The 22,804-nt window shown below is 41.9% G+C and overlaps 2 protein-coding genes across 2 annotated transcripts in view; both read right to left on the bottom strand.

The window, feature by feature from the left end:
- LOC134818697 (mucin-3B-like) overlaps positions 1 to 5,196 on the bottom strand; it is a gene marked incomplete at its 5' end in the record, with an annotated part of 79,541 nt that extends 74,345 nt beyond the window's left edge. The window contains 2 exons of the mRNA XM_063828336.1: positions 217 to 4,949; positions 4,980 to 5,196. Of these exons, the coding sequence (XP_063684406.1) occupies positions 217 to 4,949; positions 4,980 to 5,196 (4,950 nt within the window). The remainder of the gene's footprint in view (positions 1 to 216; positions 4,950 to 4,979) is intronic.
- Positions 5,197 to 5,604: 408 nt separating this feature from the next.
- LOC134818696 (mucin-2-like) lies at positions 5,605 to 16,706 on the bottom strand. Its single transcript, XM_063828335.1, has 21 exons — positions 16,627 to 16,706; positions 16,274 to 16,371; positions 15,581 to 15,688; positions 13,608 to 13,684; positions 13,194 to 13,290; positions 12,826 to 13,004; positions 12,352 to 12,619; positions 11,853 to 12,084; positions 11,497 to 11,696; positions 10,848 to 11,046; positions 10,516 to 10,633; positions 10,303 to 10,401; positions 9,800 to 9,932; positions 9,402 to 9,526; positions 9,141 to 9,212; positions 8,703 to 8,817; positions 8,323 to 8,375; positions 7,991 to 8,168; positions 6,753 to 7,068; positions 5,944 to 6,143; positions 5,605 to 5,792 (listed from the first exon to the last, which is right to left on the bottom strand). Exons 1-21 carry the CDS (start codon positions 16,704 to 16,706, stop codon positions 5,605 to 5,607), a joined length of 3,135 nt encoding a protein of 1,044 aa, XP_063684405.1.
- Between the last annotated feature and the right edge of the window lie 6,098 nt (positions 16,707 to 22,804).

Genomic DNA, 22,804 nt, shown 5'->3' with positions numbered 1-22,804 from the left:
TGGAGTGGTGGTTGAAGAAGTTGTTGTGCTAGATGAGCTAGAAGGCGTTGTTGTTGAGGATGATGTTGTGCTTGATGAACTGGAAGGTGTTGTTGTACTGGATGAGCTTGATGGAGTGGTGGTTGAAGAAGTTGTTGTGCTAGATGAGCTAGAAGGCGTTGTTGTTGAGGATGATGTTGTGCTTGATGAACTGGAAGGTGTTGTTGTACTGGATGAGCTTGATGGAGTGGTGGTTGAAGAAGTTGTTGTGCTAGATGAGCTAGAAGGCGTTGTTGTTGAGGATGATGTTGTGCTTGATGAACTGGAAGGTGTTGTTGTACTGGATGAGCTTGATGGAGTGGTGGTTGAAGAAGTTGTTGTGCTAGATGAGCTAGAAGGCGTTGTTGTTGAGGATGATGTTGTGCTTGATGAACTGGAAGGTGTTGTTGTACTGGATGAGCTTGATGGAGTGGTGGTTGAAGAAGTTGTTGTGCTAGATGAGCTAGAAGGCGTTGTTGTTGAGGATGATGTTGTGCTTGATGAACTGGAAGGTGTTGTTGTACTGGATGAGCTTGATGGAGTGGTGGTTGAAGAAGTTGTTGTGCTAGATGAGCTAGAAGGCGTTGTTGTTGAGGATGATGTTGTGCTTGATGAACTGGAAGGTGTTGTTGTACTGGATGAGCTTGATGGAGTGGTGGTTGAAGAAGTTGTTGTGCTAGATGAGCTAGAAGGCGTTGTTGTTGAGGATGATGTTGTGCTTGATGAACTGGAAGGTGTTGTTGTACTGGATGAGCTTGATGGAGTGGTGGTTGAAGAAGTTGTTGTGCTAGATGAGCTAGAAGGCGTTGTTGTTGAGGATGATGTTGTGCTTGATGAACTGGAAGGTGTTGTTGTACTGGATGAGCTTGATGGAGTGGTGGTTGAAGAAGTTGTTGTGCTAGATGAGCTAGAAGGCGTTGTTGTTGAGGATGATGTTGTGCTTGATGAACTGGAAGGTGTTGTTGTACTGGATGAGCTTGATGGAGTGGTGGTTGAAGAAGTTGTTGTGCTAGATGAGCTAGAAGGCGTTGTTGTTGAGGATGATGTTGTGCTTGATGAACTGGAAGGTGTTGTTGTACTGGATGAGCTTGATGGAGTGGTGGTTGAAGAAGTTGTTGTGCTAGATGAGCTAGAAGGCGTTGTTGTTGAGGATGATGTTGTGCTTGATGAACTGGAAGGTGTTGTTGTACTGGATGAGCTTGATGGAGTGGTGGTTGAAGAAGTTGTTGTGCTAGATGAGCTAGAAGGCGTTGTTGTTGAGGATGATGTTGTGCTTGATGAACTGGAAGGTGTTGTTGTACTGGATGAGCTTGATGGAGTGGTGGTTGAAGAAGTTGTTGTGCTAGATGAGCTAGAAGGCGTTGTTGTTGAGGATGATGTTGTGCTTGATGAACTGGAAGGTGTTGTTGTACTGGATGAGCTTGATGGAGTGGTGGTTGAAGAAGTTGTTGTGCTAGATGAGCTAGAAGGCGTTGTTGTTGAGGATGATGTTGTGCTTGATGAACTGGAAGGTGTTGTTGTACTGGATGAGCTTGATGGAGTGGTGGTTGAAGAAGTTGTTGTGCTAGATGAGCTAGAAGGCGTTGTTGTTGAGGATGATGTTGTGCTTGATGAACTGGAAGGTGTTGTTGTACTGGATGAGCTTGATGGAGTGGTGGTTGAAGAAGTTGTTGTGCTAGATGAGCTAGAAGGCGTTGTTGTTGAGGATGATGTTGTGCTTGATGAACTGGAAGGTGTTGTTGTACTGGATGAGCTTGATGGAGTGGTGGTTGAAGAAGTTGTTGTGCTAGATGAGCTAGAAGGCGTTGTTGTTGAGGATGATGTTGTGCTTGATGAACTGGAAGGTGTTGTTGTACTGGATGAGCTTGATGGAGTGGTGGTTGAAGAAGTTGTTGTGCTAGATGAGCTAGAAGGCGTTGTTGTTGAGGATGATGTTGTGCTTGATGAACTGGAAGGTGTTGTTGTACTGGATGAGCTTGATGGAGTGGTGGTTGAAGAAGTTGTTGTGCTAGATGAGCTAGAAGGCGTTGTTGTTGAGGATGATGTTGTGCTTGATGAACTGGAAGGTGTTGTTGTACTGGATGAGCTTGATGGAGTGGTGGTTGAAGAAGTTGTTGTGCTAGATGAGCTAGAAGGCGTTGTTGTTGAGGATGATGTTGTGCTTGATGAACTGGAAGGTGTTGTTGTACTGGATGAGCTTGATGGAGTGGTGGTTGAAGAAGTTGTTGTGCTAGATGAGCTAGAAGGCGTTGTTGTTGAGGATGATGTTGTGCTTGATGAACTGGAAGGTGTTGTTGTACTGGATGAGCTTGATGGAGTGGTGGTTGAAGAAGTTGTTGTGCTAGATGAGCTAGAAGGCGTTGTTGTTGAGGATGATGTTGTGCTTGATGAACTGGAAGGTGTTGTTGTACTGGATGAGCTTGATGGAGTGGTGGTTGAAGAAGTTGTTGTGCTAGATGAGCTAGAAGGCGTTGTTGTTGAGGATGATGTTGTGCTTGATGAACTGGAAGGTGTTGTTGTACTGGATGAGCTTGATGGAGTGGTGGTTGAAGAAGTTGTTGTGCTAGATGAGCTAGAAGGCGTTGTTGTTGAGGATGATGTTGTGCTTGATGAACTGGAAGGTGTTGTTGTACTGGATGAGCTTGATGGAGTGGTGGTTGAAGAAGTTGTTGTGCTAGATGAGCTAGAAGGCGTTGTTGTTGAGGATGATGTTGTGCTTGATGAACTGGAAGGTGTTGTTGTACTGGATGAGCTTGATGGAGTGGTGGTTGAAGAAGTTGTTGTGCTAGATGAGCTAGAAGGCGTTGTTGTTGAGGATGATGTTGTGCTTGATGAACTGGAAGGTGTTGTTGTACTGGATGAGCTTGATGGAGTGGTGGTTGAAGAAGTTGTTGTGCTAGATGAGCTAGAAGGCGTTGTTGTTGAGGATGATGTTGTGCTTGATGAACTGGAAGGTGTTGTTGTACTGGATGAGCTTGATGGAGTGGTGGTTGAAGAAGTTGTTGTGCTAGATGAGCTAGAAGGCGTTGTTGTTGAGGATGATGTTGTGCTTGATGAGCTCGATGGAGTTGTTGTTGATGATGATGAAGAGACTGAAGGTGTTGGTGTTCTTGTGGTTGTTGAGGATTGTGATGTTGTTGAAGTAGAACTTGATGATGTCGATGATGAGGTTGAAGTTTGAGAAGTAGACGATTCTGTTGGAGTGGTACTCGCTGAGGTCGTGCTTGATGAACTGGTTGGTGTAGTGGTTGAAGAAGTTGTTGTGCTAGATGAGCTAGAAGGCGTTGTTGTTGAGGATGATGTTGTGCTTGATGAACTGGAAGGTGGTGTTGTACTGGATGAGCTTGATGGAGTGGTGGTTGAAGAAGTTGTTGTGCTAGATGAGCTAGAAGGCGTTGTTGTTGAGGATGATGTTGTGCTTGATGAACTGGAAGGTGTTGTTGTACTGGATGAGCTTGATGGAGTGGTGGTTGAAGAAGTTGTTGTGCTAGATGAGCTAGAAGGCGTTGTTGTTGAGGATGATGTTGTGCTTGATGAACTGGAAGGTGTTGTTGTACTGGATGAGCTTGATGGAGTGGTGGTTGAAGAAGTTGTTGTGCTAGATGAGCTAGAAGGCGTTGTTGTTGAGGATGATGTTGTGCTTGATGAACTGGAAGGTGTTGTTGTACTGGATGAGCTTGATGGAGTGGTGGTTGAAGAAGTTGTTGTGCTAGATGAGCTAGAAGGCGTTGTTGTTGAGGATGATGTTGTGCTTGATGAGCTCGATGGAGTTGTTGTTGATGATGATGAAGAGACTGAAGGTGTTGGTGTTCTTGTGGTTGTTGAGGATTGTGATGTTGTTGAAGTAGAACTTGATGATGTCGATGATGAGGTTGAAGTTTGAGAAGTAGACGATTCTGTTGGAGTGGTACTCGCTGAGGTCGTGCTTGATGAACTGGTTGGTGTAGTGGTTGAAGAAGTTGTTGTGCTAGATGAGCTAGAAGGCGTTGTTGTTGAGGATGATGTTGTGCTTGATGAACTGGAAGGTGTTGTTGTACTGGATGAGCTTGATGGAGTGGTGGTTGAAGAAGTTGTTGTGCTAGATGAGCTAGAAGGCGTTGTTGTTGAGGATGATGTTGTGCTTGATGAACTGGAAGGTGTTGTTGTACTGGATGAGCTTGATGGAGTGGTGGTTGAAGAAGTTGTTGTGCTAGATGAGCTAGAAGGCGTTGTTGTTGAGGATGATGTTGTGCTTGATGAACTGGAAGGTGTTGTTGTACTGGATGAGCTTGATGGAGTGGTGGTTGAAGAAGTTGTTGTGCTAGATGAGCTAGAAGGCGTTGTTGTTGAGGATGATGTTGTGCTTGATGAACTGGAAGGTGTTGTTGTACTGGATGAGCTTGATGGAGTGGTGGTTGAAGAAGTTGTTGTGCTAGATGAGCTAGAAGGCGTTGTTGTTGAGGATGATGTTGTGCTTGATGAACTGGAAGGTGTTGTTGTACTGGATGAGCTTGATGGAGTGGTGGTTGAAGAAGTTGTTGTGCTAGATGAGCTAGAAGGCGTTGTTGTTGAGGATGATGTTGTGCTTGATGAACTGGAAGGTGTTGTTGTACTGGATGAGCTTGATGGAGTGGTGGTTGAAGAAGTTGTTGTGCTAGATGAGCTAGAAGGCGTTGTTGTTGAGGATGATGTTGTGCTTGATGAACTGGAAGGTGTTGTTGTACTGGATGAGCTTGATGGAGTGGTGGTTGAAGAAGTTGTTGTGCTAGATGAGCTAGAAGGCGTTGTTGTTGAGGATGATGTTGTGCTTGATGAGCTCGATGGAGTTGTTGTTGATGATGATGAAGAGACTGAAGGTGTTGGTGTTCTTGTGGTTGTTGAGGATTGTGATGTTGTTGAAGTAGAACTTGATGATGTCGATGATGAGGTTGAAGTTTGAGAAGTAGACGATTCTGTTGGAGTGGTACTCGCTGAGGTCGTGCTTGATGAACTGGTTGGTGTAGTGGTTGAAGAAGTTGTTGTGCTAGATGAGCTAGAAGGCGTTGTTGTTGAGGATGATGTTGTGCTTGATGAACTGGAAGGTGTTGTTGTACTGGATGAGCTTGATGGAGTGGTGGTTGAAGAAGTTGTTGTGCTAGATGAGCTAGAAGGCGTTGTTGTTGAGGATGATGTTGTGCTTGATGAACTGGAAGGTGTTGTTGTACTGGATGAGCTTGATGGAGTGGTGGTTGAAGAAGTTGTTGTGCTAGATGAGCTAGAAGGCGTTGTTGTTGAGGATGATGTTGTGCTTGATGAACTGGAAGGTGTTGTTGTACTGGATGAGCTTGATGGAGTGGTGGTTGAAGAAGTTGTTGTGCTAGATGAGCTAGAAGGCGTTGTTGTTGAGGATGATGTTGTGCTTGATGAACTGGAAGGTGGTGTTGTACTGGATGAGCTTGATGGAGTGGTGGTTGAAGAAGTTGCTGTAGCTGTAGATGATGTAGATGTTAGACTAGCTGTTACTCCCTTTGCTGAAATGTTGCGAATGTAAAGTTTGAACTTATTTCTGAACCGTTTCGTTTTGAAAAATATCTGCAATGGTTTTTCGATGAAAATTTGCTGTTATCACTACGTGTACAACTTACTGCAGTCAGGTTCTCCACATTTTCCTTCCTCATTTTCCACCAGTCCCTCTGGACAGGCGCACTGTTCAAAGCATTCGTTGTTTGTGTAGTTCCTACAGATTTTCTCTCCGCAGATGTCGTGACAGGCCGGTCCACATTCGATGTATTGTTTAGGCCATTCACACATCACCTCTGTGAATTTTGGTCAAAAACACCAGAGATAACATGGGACGAAAAAACATCATCGACAGTTAATCCCTTGTAGGAACCAATTTCTTTTCAATTATTTGAAAAGTTTAAAGAAGCAACCAAAGCATTGCACAATATCTGTATCTATACTCACGGCACTCGTCAGTCTGAACCCTCCAGTTAATAGTCACGCCACGCGACGTGCACTGATGCACGTACGTCTCTATAGCCTCACAGTAACACGTGCAGTCACCTCCTAAATCACACCCGCACGCGTCGAACAGACAGTTTTCGTAGTAGGGACCAGGAGGGACTAAAGGGTGACAGCTGGCGAACAGGTCCTGTTTTATCAACCTTGAAAAGGTTGGCATTATTTTATCATTTTTCGGTTAAAATTGGTCAAAACCAACATAAATATATTTCTGATACAATACTGTTCTAACTGAAGTGTAGCTGCTGCATTTCAAATTGCTGATTAGAACACGGTGGTGATGTTCATTTTTGTCAAAACTTTAGTTTTTGCTGTTTTTAAGGCCTTTGTTAGATAAATTACTAGCGGAGTTCATGATATTCGTGTAGATCTACAGCGTGTGCAGAGAACATTTTACAGTTTTATCTTTCTACTCTCCATTTTGGTGAACCGGAACGTTCATTGTCAGGCTAGTTCTTTTAAACGGAGAATAATATTTTACTGATTGTTCGTTTTTAACCGTTCGCGAGTGAGGATCGCACGTCACTTCACAGTCTAGTGCAGTTTTAATAAATTCAGAATTTACAACTAAGTTAAGAACTTCAATGATTATAGGCTGCAACTATATTCTGTTACAACACACTAAAATTGATAGAGAACCCGTCCTTTCCCATTTTAACCTATACTCGTCCATTTTAACTTATACTTGCCTCATTGCCACAAATACAATCAGTATGCAATCAGTAATTATCTAATCTAAAATCAGTACTCACGAGCACATGGTCTCGGCGAAGCTCCTTCTCACAGGATGGATATCACAAGGGGTCTCTGGGTTCTTCTCTACATCAGGACAATTCTCCAAGTTCTTCCACGAGTTAGCGAAAGGATAAGCAGTGTCAGTGATCATCCCATCCTGGCTTAGATAATCGTCCTTCTTATTGAGATTGTAATTTCCACAGAGCCCCTGGAGTTTTCCAGACCAGCCTGGTTGTACTCGGACGTGCACTTGAGTACCTCCGTTCCACAGAACCCGGACCCCACCCGACCAGCCGACCATCAGGTAGAACCCAACTTTATCAACCACTACATCTGGGAGGCGGTGTTTTTATTATTTCAACGTTAGAAAAATAAACGTTTGGAGTTGTGGAAATCTGACTATGAAGAATAATGATAACCAGGCAATGTGAAAATTTACCCTATTTGATATAATGGAAGAGATGAAAGACGGCTAGTAATATGAAAATATTGAAATTCACAAATCTACAAATAGATTGGAATTAAATCAAAAGTTCAAGAAAATTAACGATTAAGAACAGCAGTTTTAAATCCACAAATAAGCATCATACCAACGGATCTGTCCTTATATGGAATTCTAATGACCTTCCCGTTTCTTGTAATAGACTGGTCCTTGATCAAAGTGAAGGTCACTGTCTCGTTGTCTCTCCTTTTTCACTGCTTTTTCTCTCTGTGATACTGACTGATACCTCCTTGGTACAAGTCACTCCAGAGCTGCCGCATTCTCTGTTCTGCACGTTCACCTGTAAAGTTACACGTATAGGTACACAGCCATATCACGTGCCGTATCACGTGCCGTATCACGTGTCGTATCACGTGCCGTATCACGTGCCGTATCACGTGCCGTCTCACGTGCTGTATCACGTGCCGTATCACGTGCCGTATCACGTGCCGTATCACGTGCCGTATCACGTGCCGTATCACGTGCCGTATCACGTGCCGTATCACGTGCCGTATCACGTGCCGTATCACGTGCCGTATCACGTGCCGTATCACGTGCCGTATCACGTGCCGTATCACGTGCCGTATCACGTGCCGTATCACGTGTCGTATCACGTGCCGTATCACGTGCCGTATCACGTGTAATAGGGTATCCAAATTTCACGAAAGCATCAACAAATTGGCTTGTCAAAAAACTTGGTTTTGGCAGGTTGCAACTTTTAAAAAGACTGTTAAATAAAACTCGCACTTAAGATACTCACAGAGAATGAGTTACCCTCAACAGTTTGACCGGGAACGTTCTGAGAGAGAACATACCCACAAGTACCCTGAAACTCGTACATTAGTCCGTCATATGTCTTGTAGTGGGGGTCTCCGCTAGCGAAGCACTCTCCGGGACAGATGGCGGTGTCACAGGTCAGCTTGCTGTTCAAACATTCACACTTGTTGCAATCCTACAGGGCGTGGGGTTCTCCTTTATTATATTTATAGTGCTACAATGTTGCTTTATTATGATAAACTTAAGATCATGAAAGGAGTTAAATCAAAACTTAAATCAAAGATAGAAACAAGAACAAGGTTTATTATACCAGCTCTTCCAAAACTCACCCTCATAAACGACAGTCCATTAGGAACAGTCCCACCTTCGTGTTCACAAGATCCTGGAAATAATAACATGTCAACTTGATTCATCCAGTTACATGCCACGAGGTGCTGGGCACAATGCTCTGGGGCAAGAATTTTGGGGATGAAATATTCTGGACCTGAACCACTGGGGCACGACGTCAATGGAGCTAAAAAATAGTATACTATTAGAAAAGGGGTCCTGGGGCAGATCGCTGTGAATCTTCATCTTGCAACGAGTAACTTGTTATTCTTACAAAGTCGGGATATGGACACTGTGTCCAGTGCCACTGCTATGGGGATATTTATTCTTAATAATTTTGTCAAGTTTAATTATCTAATCAATTATCTATTAAAAAACCCACCGTCAACTTCTTCTTGGAGTGGTATGAGACACTCTGTTTTTTCGTGGCATATCACCTGGCCACCCTCACACTTACATTCTTCACATGCCCCTTCAGAAAACACCTCATTTGCTTCCTGCAGAGATTATAAAAGTTAGCTTGGAGAGAAATTCGCTCTGAACATTCCGACTGTTATACTTGATGCTTTGGGACAAAGGGGGGACAAAGTGAGAGTCTCCACTCAGTTCTCAGTTTTTTAAACAAACAAACAGATTTTTGTTCCGACAGTTAGCTTTAAACTTATATTAAGTTGTATGTTTTTAACTAGTTCCACGGTTACGTTTTTGACTCAGAGTCGTAGGGTAAGACATATATAATCCAAAAACTTGTAAATAAAAATTCGTTAAATTCTAAATCCCAGCATGATTAACTAAGAAAAAATAAAGTATAGCTACTAACGTAAAGTGAATCTTTGTAAATACAAGGGCACTGAGAAACTTTCACACATACTCCTTCGTGATCAGCCTGACCCTGGAATTATAAACATTTAAAAACTTTAATTGAATTAAACAAAATTGATTTTGTGCAGTTTAATTGATAAGAAGATAAAGATAGATCTTAAAACAACAAAAAATCGCTATTAATCGAACTGCTTCTCCGAGTGGACTAACAAATCTCCCAGAAAAAACGTAAATAATGTAGATTATTGGATAAGCTCACCTCCGGACATGCGCACCCTTTAGTACACTCTTGTGAACAGTCCGAGTTGTCGGCCAGGTCTTTGCACGTGGGCGCGCACCTTCCACAGTTCTGATATACCTGGTCTTCACGATCACAGAGTACCTCTGTGAAAGTTTATTATTAAATTTTTATAATAGAAGCGACAAATCTATAACAACACAACATACAACAACAAGATTCTTATTTTCAGTTCTCAGGTTCGGCCAAAGTGAATAAGTAGTTGTAAGAATATATTTGAAGCCACAATCGTGGTATAACACTGAAACTTTTAAAGTGCCCAACTTATATGGCTGAAAGAGGGAGCCGGGAGGTGGTCTGGTAACTTACTGTAACGCGCGGTCTGGGTCACTTTTAAATAAGAACAAATTCGAACTTACCACAGCTTGTACCAGATCTCCAGTGAAGAGAGGCCGCTATGTTGGAAGCACAGACTGTCTCGTAAGCTGTGACTGCCTCACAGAAGCACTTCTCCTTGTCTCCCACACAGTGTGTAACTGACACTACACACGCCTGAAACAATAAGTTCGCTATCTTTGTACACTGTTATAACTTACGTCAGATTTTCTAATCCACTCAAGCTTCAAGATTAGAAATTGAAGGTTAAGGCTTGGATCACATTGGAAAGTTAAAAGTTGAGACTAAATTATGCCACAATTTAAAGATCCTCAGTATGATTTCTAAAGTCGAATATACCTGATAGTGCTATTCCGTAATAAGTTCAAAACAGTGACCAGTGACCTATCAGTGAGTTCAGTGAAAGGAGTGTATCCGGAGAAAAATTTGATGCAATGAAAAGTTTGAATATGTCCTAACGGTAGGACACATTCGAATTTCAGCTCTCCGCGACTCAAATTCCAATGTTCTAATAACGATTACTTACGTTGTAGTAGTCAGTGGGTAAAACATACTGGTGACACGCTGTAAATCCAGAATTCTGCAAGAGCATAGAGCACTGTTCTTTAGCCAGGTATTCTTGAGCCTGGAAGGAAATTTGTTGGAAAATCTCATGGATCCTCATGAATCATAATAAGTTAAATAAAAAAGTAAGAACGAATAAAATAAGTTCCTAATTTCATCAAAACTACCAACTAACCGGATTGACGGATTTATCAAACCAAGGTTCCGCTTCACAGGAGGGTCCAGCCCAACTTTTAACAAAAGTATCAAGGTTAGTGGCTGAAGCGTGCCCGGCTGCTGTCATGTCGTTAGCTCTGAAGTGTTGTGGTTAGTTCAGTCCGTGATGTTTTGTTTTCGTTTATTTGAAATTACTGTTAACCCAAAAGAGGCATTTTAAGAGTTCACTGGAACTTTATGATGAAACTCCAATTGTTGAAAAACGAAAGTTTGCAGCCAGATTCGACTTGGTCAACGTAAAAGGATAAAGAGAGAGGGGCGTGAGTTAGATTAAGCTAAAGAAAATTGTACTCAATATCGTCGAAGTTTCCACAAAGTCCACAAGTTTTGCCCTGCAAGGAGCTAGGCATGGACACGGTAACCTCCCCAGACTCAGACCACAGTACCGTCATTAGATTACTACCAGAGTGGAGACTCATCACCTCGACCGAGTGGGACGCTCCATTTCTAACAACCATGTGGTCGTTCGAATAAGGGATCTCTTCTTCTTCTGAAGTGAGGTGTTAACATTACTGGCTTTAAAAAACGTTCAATTCATCAAAACAAACATTTTGTTGAAATCATCACAAATGCATTACGTGAGAAAAGTGACAAATTATGCACAGTGTTTTTATGAAAATATTTGTCAATTTACGGTTTTCAATGCCCATGGAGGGACAGGAGAGGGTGATATGGTGAAGGTTGTTTATTGTAACGTGACATCTGCTAATCTTTACGATAACCACTCTGCCTGGACAGTGCCCTGACGTGGTACACGCTTCTAGGTCCCTGAAGTTTAGTGTGGCTTAATTTTAATTATTTCCATTTCACATTTTATTTGACAACATGTCTTCCTTAGTAAGGAGAAAATTTTTTGGTGTTCTTCCGTTTGATAATTACAAATGCGATGTGATTACTTTTATGATACATTTCAAGAGTTTTTTATAATCGGAATTATTACCGGCTGGAAGTGACACGAAACTCAGGATCATCGGGATTGAATGGGTCATGGAATCACATTGCGTAGCCAAGATGTGTTCGCAGGAACTGTAGAAAGTGTACATCATCTTGTCGAATGTCTGGTAGAAACCCTGACCGGATTGGTGGCACTGACCTAGACAAGGCTTATCTCTGCACGTCCACTTTCCGTACTCACAGTAGCTGGGTGAGGGATGATATCATACTGTTTTAATTCAGTTGAGGAAATATTATGGATCCTTGTGCTTTAGTTTTAATCTAAAAACGATGCATGACGGAAATATGACGGAAATATGACGGAATTACGACGAATATTATGACGGATATTACTAAACCCACCAAGTTCTACAGTCTACATCCCTAGTTTCCCCTGAAGTAAATATCTCGTCATTGTACAAACACGTGCAATCCTCCGGGGTGACACAACCACCGTAAGCGTCCCGGACCTTGCCCTCTTGACAGAAACACCCGTACGTGGTGTGGGAACAGCCCAGGTCGAGATAATAATTCGAGCAGGACTTCTCACAGCCGGAGAATACGGAATGGTACTCCGACCCACCAGCACACGAAACTGTGAGATGTTCAGGTTAGAAGTTAGAGGTTGTTGGGATTACAGGGTCAGGTTACTTGGGGTGAGACCTCCTTAGGGGGATCTTTTTTCCAAGAATTCCGCAGAAAGTAAGCCGATCAAGTTAGATTTAAATGCAAGTGTCATTCTTGGAATATTTATCTAGAAGGACAACCGGCCATTCCATGAAACTGTCTGGAACTATACTCAATACTCTTGAATACACAAACAAAAGCAAAAAGTAATATAGACAATATCCCCCACACTCACACTGATCCGAGCAGACCGACTCAGGTAGCCAGTGGATATCAGAGTGGCACTTGCTGGCGAAGAAAGAGGCAAGAGAAGAGCAAGCACACTCTGTCGGAGACCTTTCCTCCGGACAGTTGCAGACGGAAGAAACACAATTGTTGTAATGGCTTTCAATGTCCCAACACTCAGTGTCGTAGGTTTTGATCTGTTCACAGTCGTGTTTGGCGAATTCGAGGCGATCAGCAGGGCAGGCAGGTGGGATGATTGAAATGCTTTCACACTTTTCCTAAGGTTAAACTTCGTTATCAAATCTATTATTCTAGATCGATGTAACAAACGAATCTAATAGTAGTATAGGAACATCATGAATTTCGATGGGATTGACATTCATGATTCTCAAGCATTTCTTTTATTCTCTATTCACGAGTCTTTATAAATTTTATGAAAGTGAGTCAGCAGTCAGCACTGAGCGAAAATAAAATGTACACTTACATCGTTGTTCCAATTTTCAGCTATCTCCTCAATGTTCGTCGTTATCGTGCCAAACTTATTTACTAAGTCATCGCTCGGGTCACCGTCGAAGTCACCGCACATACCACACAAGTGACCCTCGTGTTCCTTGGAGACCGTTACCAGAAGATTACCGCCTCCGTCCCAGCTCACACTCAGATCTGTGGAGGAAATGATAAGACATCAGATATAATCCCCGTGATAAAATGATTTGAATTTTACCTTAAAGATCAAACTAGACTATCGCAACTCGCTATCATCAAAATGTACATGAAATATGAGATCCATTAGAAATATCAGGCACTGTTCTCAGTATAATTTTCACAAGAAAAAAAAGAGGCGTAGCTAACCAGTTGCGTGAACGAGAATGTTGAAGTTGGTTAGAGACACAACAGTACTGCCGTAGCTGCGAAAACCAGAGGAAAAATTCCATACAACCTCCCTCCGCTGAATTTGAATTTATAGTGAGGGTAATTTATATAACTTTGTCAAATTTAAACAGTTAAGCTACTGTAAGATATACTGAACGTTCAAGATACTCGAATAATAAGCCGATAGCTGCTAAATTGATTTCAATTTTAGCAAAGTGGTGAATGTTGAGTAGATCAGAATGATCATTGTTTCATAATCTCATTTTACTTCGGTTTTGCAGTTGAATTGTCTATCATTTTGTGAATCAAATATAATGTGATAGTTAAACGTAAATCGTGTCAAGATAGTATCCAAGTAGCCCGATATGTGTTCCCGAACAGGTGTTTTCGAACAGGTTTAGGGTTAGGGTTAGGGTTAGGGTTAGGGTTAGGGTTAAGGTTGTGGTTAGGGTACACCTGTTCGGGAACACCTGTTCGGGAACACATGTCGGGCTACTTGGATACTGCCCAAAGACGTTACGGTTTCTACTGTTTACCATAACGTAATCTCGCATCAAAACTCTGAAACTTCCATCAATTCTCTGCAGTGTTAGTTGAAACTTGTCACCGAGCTTTATTTCGACCTCCTTAATTCTCGTTATCATGTCAACCTCAGGGTTCATGTGTACTATAACCTGAAGTACAACATTCGATATCCGTTACTTTTACCATTTACCTACCACTATACCAGCACCAATACGGTACTGCACTTAAGCGATATCAAGTTGCTTTTCGCGAGTTATGCCCGGCGATAACTGATAATAATGAATTTAAAAGCCGTGGGCGACGGTTGAAATTTCTAATCTTACGATATTAGGCCATCGATAATTCGTTTAATAGAATTAGCAATTATGTAACTGACTTGGAATGACTGAGCAAGAGAGCACTCCCTTGCAACAATGTAGCTGCACGTCCCAGAATATTCAAACGAGTTCCCGTCAAATGTAACATAGTTTCTGTGCCCGAATATCGCGCAGGTTCCTGGAAACAATATTCGTAAAGCAAATAACTTCCAGAACGAATTGGATATTGTACGAGGCCTGACCTCTAATCCAAAAATTAAAATTTCTCAGAACTTTAACAGTTATCGACAGCTGCATCGCTTTTGCGTTTTACTAGTTATCACAATCTTGCGGGCTCAATACTTCGAATTCGGTAGTTTCGGCTGAAACCGCACCAATCGTTTCGCTTTAATTGATAACTCTCTGCAACATGATTGGCCCAAACTCAGTTGGTAAACGTTCAAGGAAATTTTTTAAGAATTTCAGCAAGTATAAAAGAAACTTTTGCTCAGTTGTGCCACCCGACGTGGTTGGGCTATCTCTTAGCAGCATAGTAACATCGTATCGATCGTTATATGGGCTTGTACAGAGACATACAAAAGGAATTATTAAAGAGAGTATCCTCTCTGTTTTTGATCCGATTCTTCTTACCTGAGCAAGTATATTCGTGGCAGACGAAGACTCCATCATGACAGGCACAAGTTCTGCAATCTTCCACAATCACCTCCCCTTCATTAGAACATTCTGAGATAAGTGGAGAATCTCATCGAAGAATTCGAAACGTGGTACACGATGTGCAGAAACGACCGGATCTTTTTAGTCGGATAGTAAAAGTATAGAACCGACAAATGCGAACTAAAAGTTTGGAAAACACAGTACTGATGATAGTGGTTACAACAGACTCGATTAGTTTACTCCCTTTTGGACCTGTGCACGTATGCTACGCAAAACTTTAGCTTTTCTAAATGTTTCATATTACAACTAAAAGAATATTACTATGTATACTAAGTAATAAATCAAGTTTATTGAGCTTACGTTGAGGTGATGTGTGATCTCGCTTTGATCTATGCATCGTTGCCATCTGTCTCATTTCTATGTTCTCCTTTATGAAGCCTGTAATATCCAAAATCATGATATTAATTGTAGGAGAGTGCTTTTCTGATCGCAATTAAATTAAATTAATCAATTTAATTAAATCGTAATTAAATGATCACAACCAAAAACGTCATCATTAAGTCACGTGATTCAAGTGTGTTACATTGAGGTAGTATATATAGTACTTTGAGTATGATGTTGCAACGAAACATTGAGACATTTCCATCATTATTTAAGTTAAGTCTTCGAAATATCTTTTTATTTTTCTTATCGGACACGCACGTGAAATTCACATTTTTAAACAGTTATTTGTAATTGTGATTGTACGTTTAGTCAAAAATTATGAATTCAAATAATTCACACTATGATGGTTAAGGTGGACATGAACAGAAAAGCCGTGAAGTTGAACATGTATGCCAATTGGCTTTACTTAATTAGATACCGACGAACCTGCGGGGGCGTTCCTCTCACAAAAACGACCAGTGAACCCCTCAGGACAGGAGCAAACTCCTGGTTCCGAGCACAAACCCCCGTTTCTACACTCCTCCTTGCACACCGCTGAAATTAATGATTTTAATTTTATGTGGGTTAACGTTAAAATATTTCACTTCTTGCTTAAATATGTTTGGGCGGTCCCCCAATTAAAATTGTTGTGAATATTTTTGATGAATAGTATTTCCGGTCCGACCTGAGATGGACAAGACATGGAATAATTTTCATGTCGCATTAAATGCTTACAATTCGAAAAATGGCGCCCTGTCCGTAACGCCTTTCGTTACGCCACTGTTAGTATTATTTGTAATCTGACGCTCCATGCACTGCATGCGGAGCGTACGTATTTTCAGTGCATGACACATGTGCGAATTTAACACTAAGATTCGATTTTAGATAATTATTATAATTCCCAGTACAGCGGTCACGTTCATCAGGTCACGTTTAAAACTAAAACTAGTCATAAGATAATATATTTATCTCGTGGACAGCCGCAGCCAAACACATTAATTTCAGTAACGAATTTCCATTGTGAATCAATACACTGTATAAGTATTTCTATCCAATCATCCAATTCTAGTTTCCGTTTTAAATTTAAGCTATGTTTTTTACTTTTTTGCCCATGTTATTGTTAATAAAAATGAAACTTACGTGTGTCGCAAGAGTCACCAGACCAGCCAGCGCAGCACACGTCACGTTTTGTTACTACAACTCGCTGCTCTGTCTTAGGAATCTCCACAGTCGAACGTCTGAAACCGGATTAAAGTAACAATTAACACAATATCAGTCAGACAAAGCCAGGCGAAAAACTGCTACGTTCCCACTTTTGGGCTATAATCTGTAGTCGTGTTTTTCATATCTCTTCCGGTTCTCAGAACCAATTTTAAATTGTCATTGACATTGCTTCACCCTGTCTAAGAATTTCTTAACTGTAAATAAAACGGTGAACTTCTACTAAGTTAAGCATATAAGCTACGATTTCCTGATAAAAACATGACTCTAACCTCATGCGGGGACACGGAACAGTTTCACCGCCCTGCTTGCATCGGTCAACAACCAGGGTATTAACCGTCCTCGTTTCCATGGTTACAATCTCTTGGACACTCTCCTCCTCGTCCGTACACCAGTGACTTTTTCGTTTTGACAGAGATATCTCTCCCGGTAACTCGAAATCGAGCTCATTTTTAACTCTGAAGAAGTTTTTGAAAGAACATTTTTCTTGTTTACCAATGTGGCATCATTTTGAGACGCGATTTATTTGACTGGAGATTATTCCATATACCCAACATAATTATTTGGTAGCTGTAGGCAACGTTTCATTAAACAAGCGGTTGCATCAGCGAAATGTAAAGAATCAGTAGTCAATGACTAGACAGTATCTTACCCATTAATATAAAGTATCACTAAAAATGCGCCCAGAACAAGTCTGATCATTGTGTTCAATCAGTAACTCCGTTATAATCCCAGTTACTGTACGAGTGATCACAAACAGAAAACAAAATATCAAATATGAACTAAGAGGCGTAGGAGAGAATCATAACCCCCAAATACCCCCTATATCACGTGACGTTATATTTGACCAATCAAACTGAGCCCAGTTTGCAGGAGTTTGGTCACGTGAAAGAGATCTTGTAAACATGCTCTCATGGAGAGGTGGGTCGTACAGGGCGTTTTAAAGTTTAAGAGGGTTGTTTGTTTTGAAAATATACCAGTTTGCCTCGAATACATCTCAGAGCACCAACTACATCCACAAACAGTGATACATCTCTTTATCGTTATATACTACAGGGGGGGGGGGGGGCAAAAGTCAGTACCCATACGTTGGCCTTAATAGATCAGTCACTGAGTGCCCAATTGAAATAATTCTTTCTTGTATGACTTACTACCACCAGTGGCGTAACGTTGCCTGTTGGCGCCCCCCTGCCGAAAAAAGCGCCCCCCTGTTGGCGCCCCTTCCCCTTTTGGTGCCCCTCCCTAAAATTGAACAAATTAGGTGATTTTAGAGAATACGCCGGTAAAATCTCTAAAAAAGTGTGTATCTAGAGCAAAACGCGCAGTTTTGCTAGTACTTTAGTTAAGTTTTCGAAATTGTCCCACATTCAAACGACGATTTGGCGCCCCCCTAAGACGGCGCCCCCCTGCACAGCGGGGTCAGCAGGGCCTTTCGTTACGCCACTGACTACCACCACTCATGGTTCGAGGAATTTGTCAAATCGAAAAATATGAAGGTTCATTTTTTTCAAATGAAGGTTCATTTTCGCATTTATTTGATAGTTTTGATAGTCAGATTGAGCCAAATTTTATTGAATGGTGTTTGGCCATTTTAATTACGTTTGTCCTGAAAAATGAGAGTTCTAGCTTCTCAGATGACAGAAAAATGTAGCATTTTCATTACGTGTGATCAGGTGGTTGGGTTGAGGCTAGATCCGCATTTTGGGAACCGTGCAGAGAGCCTAATTAAGTAATTACGGTGTCGTAATCGAGCAATCATTGAGTACCCAATCAATTTTGCTAACGAGATAAAGTTAAACTAGGGGGTGCACGATAAAAATAAACTTGCTCGGATTTTTAAAATTTTTGTACCACTGTTTTCTAGAGACTGTGAGAATTTTCACAATACCAAATTTGTCATACCTTTTTGGAAAGATCAGTAAGTTTCGCCAAGGTGCCATATTTGATGGTGCGCGGCTTTTGGAGCAAAAACAGATGTAAAAGTCGCGTAATTTGACCAAATTCGTCCAAATTTGACCATTTTTGTCGTTTTATTCGGATTTATCTTCAGTTCCTTAAATGAGATCATTCTGGAAATTGGCGACGACCTTCCAATAGGGCTTTCACAACTGTCCGAAAAATTTGGTGGATATCGGAGTTGATATAGTGATCAAAATGGGGCAAAATACGCTGCTTTTAGCTGTAACATAATGTCTGATGGTTGGATATGTTTTAAATTTTTCGGACACTTTCCTTGTAAGTCTATGAGTAAGCTTACCAATTTTTGTTGCAATTGGAGGTCGGGAAGGATACTCAATATCTATTTGTTTGAAGAAAATTGTGCTGGCCGAAATTAGCGCTAAAAAACCATCCTACAGTCGGCACGCGCGGCTCACTGTCGATGGCGCACTACCTAGTTAAACAAATTGCTTGATAACTTCGTCATTTTAAATCCGTTTCGCACCATCTTTTCAGATTATATTCCGGATTAAATGACCTATTGCAATATGTTATAACAGAGTCTCTAACATGTTCACAAACACCAGTATAAACAATTCGATGTTGATTTGGCGTGGCCCCCAAAATTCGAATTTTCAAATTTTGGTGACGGAATCCTCGAACAAGTAGGTACAGTATGCCATCTGCAAAGCACTGACTTACTGACTTAAGTCGGCTTCTTGGTCCGAGCAACTACAATTCCTCGCCACACGTCGCGGTCAAGCATAACAGATCTTATCTCTTCAACACAGGAAAGGCTGATGTCCTTCTTTAGCATGTCCAGAAACGTAAGGTGGGGCCTCCCCGGTCTCCTGTATCCATGCTGAGGGTCCCAGAACAGAAGTTGGTTTGCCAGAAGGTCGTCATGCCTGGCTACATGTCCAGCCAGTCTCATTCTTCTGGAGGCTATCATCGCTGATGGCTTGGGGATGTTGCCGTATAAATCACTGTTGTTGATGATTTGTGGCCAACGTATGTTCAAGGCCATCCGGAGCATTCTAGTGTAGCATCCATTGATCCGCTTAGTCATGGATTGGCTTATCGTCCATGCTTCAGAGCCGTACAGGAGTACGGGCTCAACCGTTGCTCGAAAGACACGGATCTTTAAGTCCCTGCGCATTCCAGACTTCCAGGTTGTCTTTAAGTGATGACAGGCCCCCCATGCCTTTGCTTTCCTAACATCAAAGTCCTTCTCCGCACTCATTATTCTGCTTCCAAGGTAGACAAAGTCATCTACTTGCTCTATCTCCTGCCCACTTGCTGCTTTAATGACGGTAGAGTCAGACTCAGAGAGATTGACTCTGATGTACTTCGTCTTACTCTCGTTGAGGTGAAGTCCAACGGAGTTAGCAGCCAGCTCCACACTGAGGAGAAGATCTTGCGCTTGCTCTGCGGTGTCTGTTGTCAGTGCAAGATCGTCAGCAAAGTCGACATCTGTCATCTTAACTGCTGGGTATCTCCTGCTTCTTCTGGGGTTGACAGTGAAGCCCAGATCTTTGCCTCTAAGTGCTGTTGTCATCACATAGTCAATGACAATCACGAAGAGGTAGGGCGCCAGTGTATCTCCCTGCATAACTCCAGCAAGTATAAGGAAAGCTTCAGTCAGACCATCCTCCGTGATGACTCGTGCCATGGTGTCCTTGTACATAGCATCTATCAGCCTAACAATGGGCTCTGGTATCCCATATGCCAGGAGTATCTTCATCAATATACCCCTATGAATGCTATCAAAGGCCTTCTTAAAATCGATGAACAAGAGAAGGGCGGTCAGGTTTTTGTCTCTAGCCCCCTCCAAGATCCTCCTTAGACACAGAATGTGGCTGGTGGTACTGCGTCCCTCCCGAAATCCGTTTTGGTTGATCCTCAGGATTTTCTCCATCGCTGGTTTGATTCTGTTAAGGATCATACGATTCAGGGTCTTACTAACAATGGACGTAAGAGCGATTCCTCTGTAGTTATCCACTTTAGTTAGATTTCCTTTCTTTGGCACAGGCACGATGTTGAGTTGCCGCCATTGATCAGGGATTTTTCCATCAACCAAAGCGCTGTTACAGAACTCTAGAATCAGGTCGTCCATGTCCACTCTTTTGAGAATCTCTGGAGCTATGCCATCATCACCATAGGCCTTACCCTCCTTGATCTGCTTCCTAGCCTCCGCTAACTCCTCCCTGCAAAACAGACCAGTCTCTATATCCTGCTGGGGGTGGATGGTTTGGATAACTATTTCCTGGTCAGGTACAGATGGTGGTTGACCCAGGAGCTTAGTGAAGTGGTCCTTCCAGCTCTTCAATCTCCCCTCTGCACTACCTCCATCAACCAGGCTGCATGGCTTGCTTTTCCTGCCATTTATGTCATTAATAAGGTCCCAACTTTCCTTATTCTTGCACCTGTCAGCAGCATCCTCAGCCCGCCTGATCCGAGAAACAAGAGTCTCCTCCTCAACCTCTTTGTAGCTCACTGCAAGTGCATCCTTACACTCCTTAACTACCTCTCTACTCTCCTCTGTAGGATTCTCATGATATGCGTCTTTGGCCTGAAACAGAGTTCTCCTCCTCTCCGATACCCTAGGATCTTGGGACAACGTATGGGTACTGACTTTTGCCCCCCCCCCCCCCTGTATATAGTTAACGAGTAAACTCTAAACATTTCACGTGCGTTTCTATCTTAAAATTATCGCTGATTGACTCAGGTTCAACTTGATGTTTTGTAAAACTTTATTTCTAGATCGACAGCTAATCGAAAAACTAAGCGCTTGACGATCTATACTAGAGGTCTGGATAATAAAAAAACAAGTGCAAACCTATTTGAATGCAAAATTTAAATCTTAATGAGAAATATTGATAAATGGTGGACAAAATGATCATTTTGTATTATTTTGGGTCTTAAAATCTACAAAATCAAATTATAAATAAAATAGAATAAGTCTTTAATGGGTCGTTCACATATTACTTAATGATAATCATTGAAGTTGAACGTGGGAGGGAGCTAGGGGGTTTCTAAATGATTACGTTAATAAAATTTAACACAATAGCTATATGTAAAACTGATTATTACCGGTCGATACGGTACAGCATACAGGCAGAAGGCTCCTTTCAAAGATATAAATCTTTGAACAGTATGTGGCCGAAAATATCGGGTTCGGTGTGTAGCCCATACACGGTCAGTTATCATAGCGTTTAAAAATCATAATTCTTTAAAACACGATCTGCCCAATGCGGATGATGATTAATCACTCTACACTCGACTGTCAGTGTCACGTGACTTTTTCAACCCGTTCTCTAGCTGGCCCTGAATGACTATTCGAAACCCTTACCCTCTTATCTGTTCATAAGTATAACCCTAACCATAACCCAATCCTTAGCTTAACAAAAGCATATGCTGAAACCCTAACGTGAAATTGGACTAACTTCCTAATACCGTCGCGTCATATCACGTAATCACGTGATCGAAACAGTTTTTCGCCAATATCTCGCTATAGGAGCATTTTAACACTATTAGTATTATATATGTCATCGGGGGTTATTCGGAATCAGCGTCTGAAAATACATCCATGCATCGATTGACGATTCAAGTTGGTTTCAACTGTCGGGGGCCCTTTTAGAACAATCTCGAAGATCGACTGTAAAGTGATTTAGCACGCTCGGCCCATACCAATGCCGCATACATAAATCATTTTTACCGACCTCCGATGCAGTACTTACACTCACTTTAAATACAAATTGCTCATGAGATGGTCTCTCTTGAACAGTTAGAGTTTCCTGATTGTCTGATCAGCCTCGTCCAGCTCATATCATGTCGGGGCTGCATATGGCCTGGCATCGTTTCCACCAATTTTAACACAACCATCCGGTGTGGAATATAGCACTACCATGTCGAGGACTCCTCACTCATGGTGATTATTATAACCGTATATAAAACCGTGAAAAGGCGGCGTTGAGTGCGTTTATTACTGGTATAAGCGGAATGGAATGCAAAAAGCGTGACGAAAGCAGATTAAATAGAGATATTTGTGCCACATGTTAAGTCCTTGATTCACGATGTCAATCCTTCGCATCTCGCCGATCTGCATACGTGGTTGCGAGAAGCATTATTGGATGCGCGCGCGCGACCCAGTAGTGCATCGCGCTACAAGTTAAGTCCGCGCAGGACTTAACACTTTAATTAATTTAATAGCATGAACAAAATTGAAAATACGCGCGTGCGTGCTGCAAGTGCGTGCACCAATGCTAGCGCCATACTGATAAAAACTTGCGCCCTACAAATCCAGTACACAATTCTTTAGAATAAATTATTGATAATGCCCCAATCCGCATCTAAACTGTCAATTTATGTTAAATATTCGAGAATCTTGCATTGCCCTTTTATGATTCGTCAAAATTATACAATTTTGGAAATGCCTGATTTTGCGCTAAACTGCTCCTAATCTATTGACATAAATATATGCTGGACAAGCGTCCAGGGCAATAATCAATG

Source organism: Bolinopsis microptera, chromosome 7, assembly GCF_026151205.1.
Source record: "Bolinopsis microptera isolate Bmic1 chromosome 7, MBARI_Bmic_1.0, whole genome shotgun sequence".
Lineage (NCBI taxonomy): Eukaryota > Metazoa > Ctenophora > Tentaculata > Lobata > Bolinopsidae > Bolinopsis > Bolinopsis microptera.
Note: the sequence above shows the minus strand (reverse complement) of the source record. Positions and strands in the feature narration are given on the sequence as shown.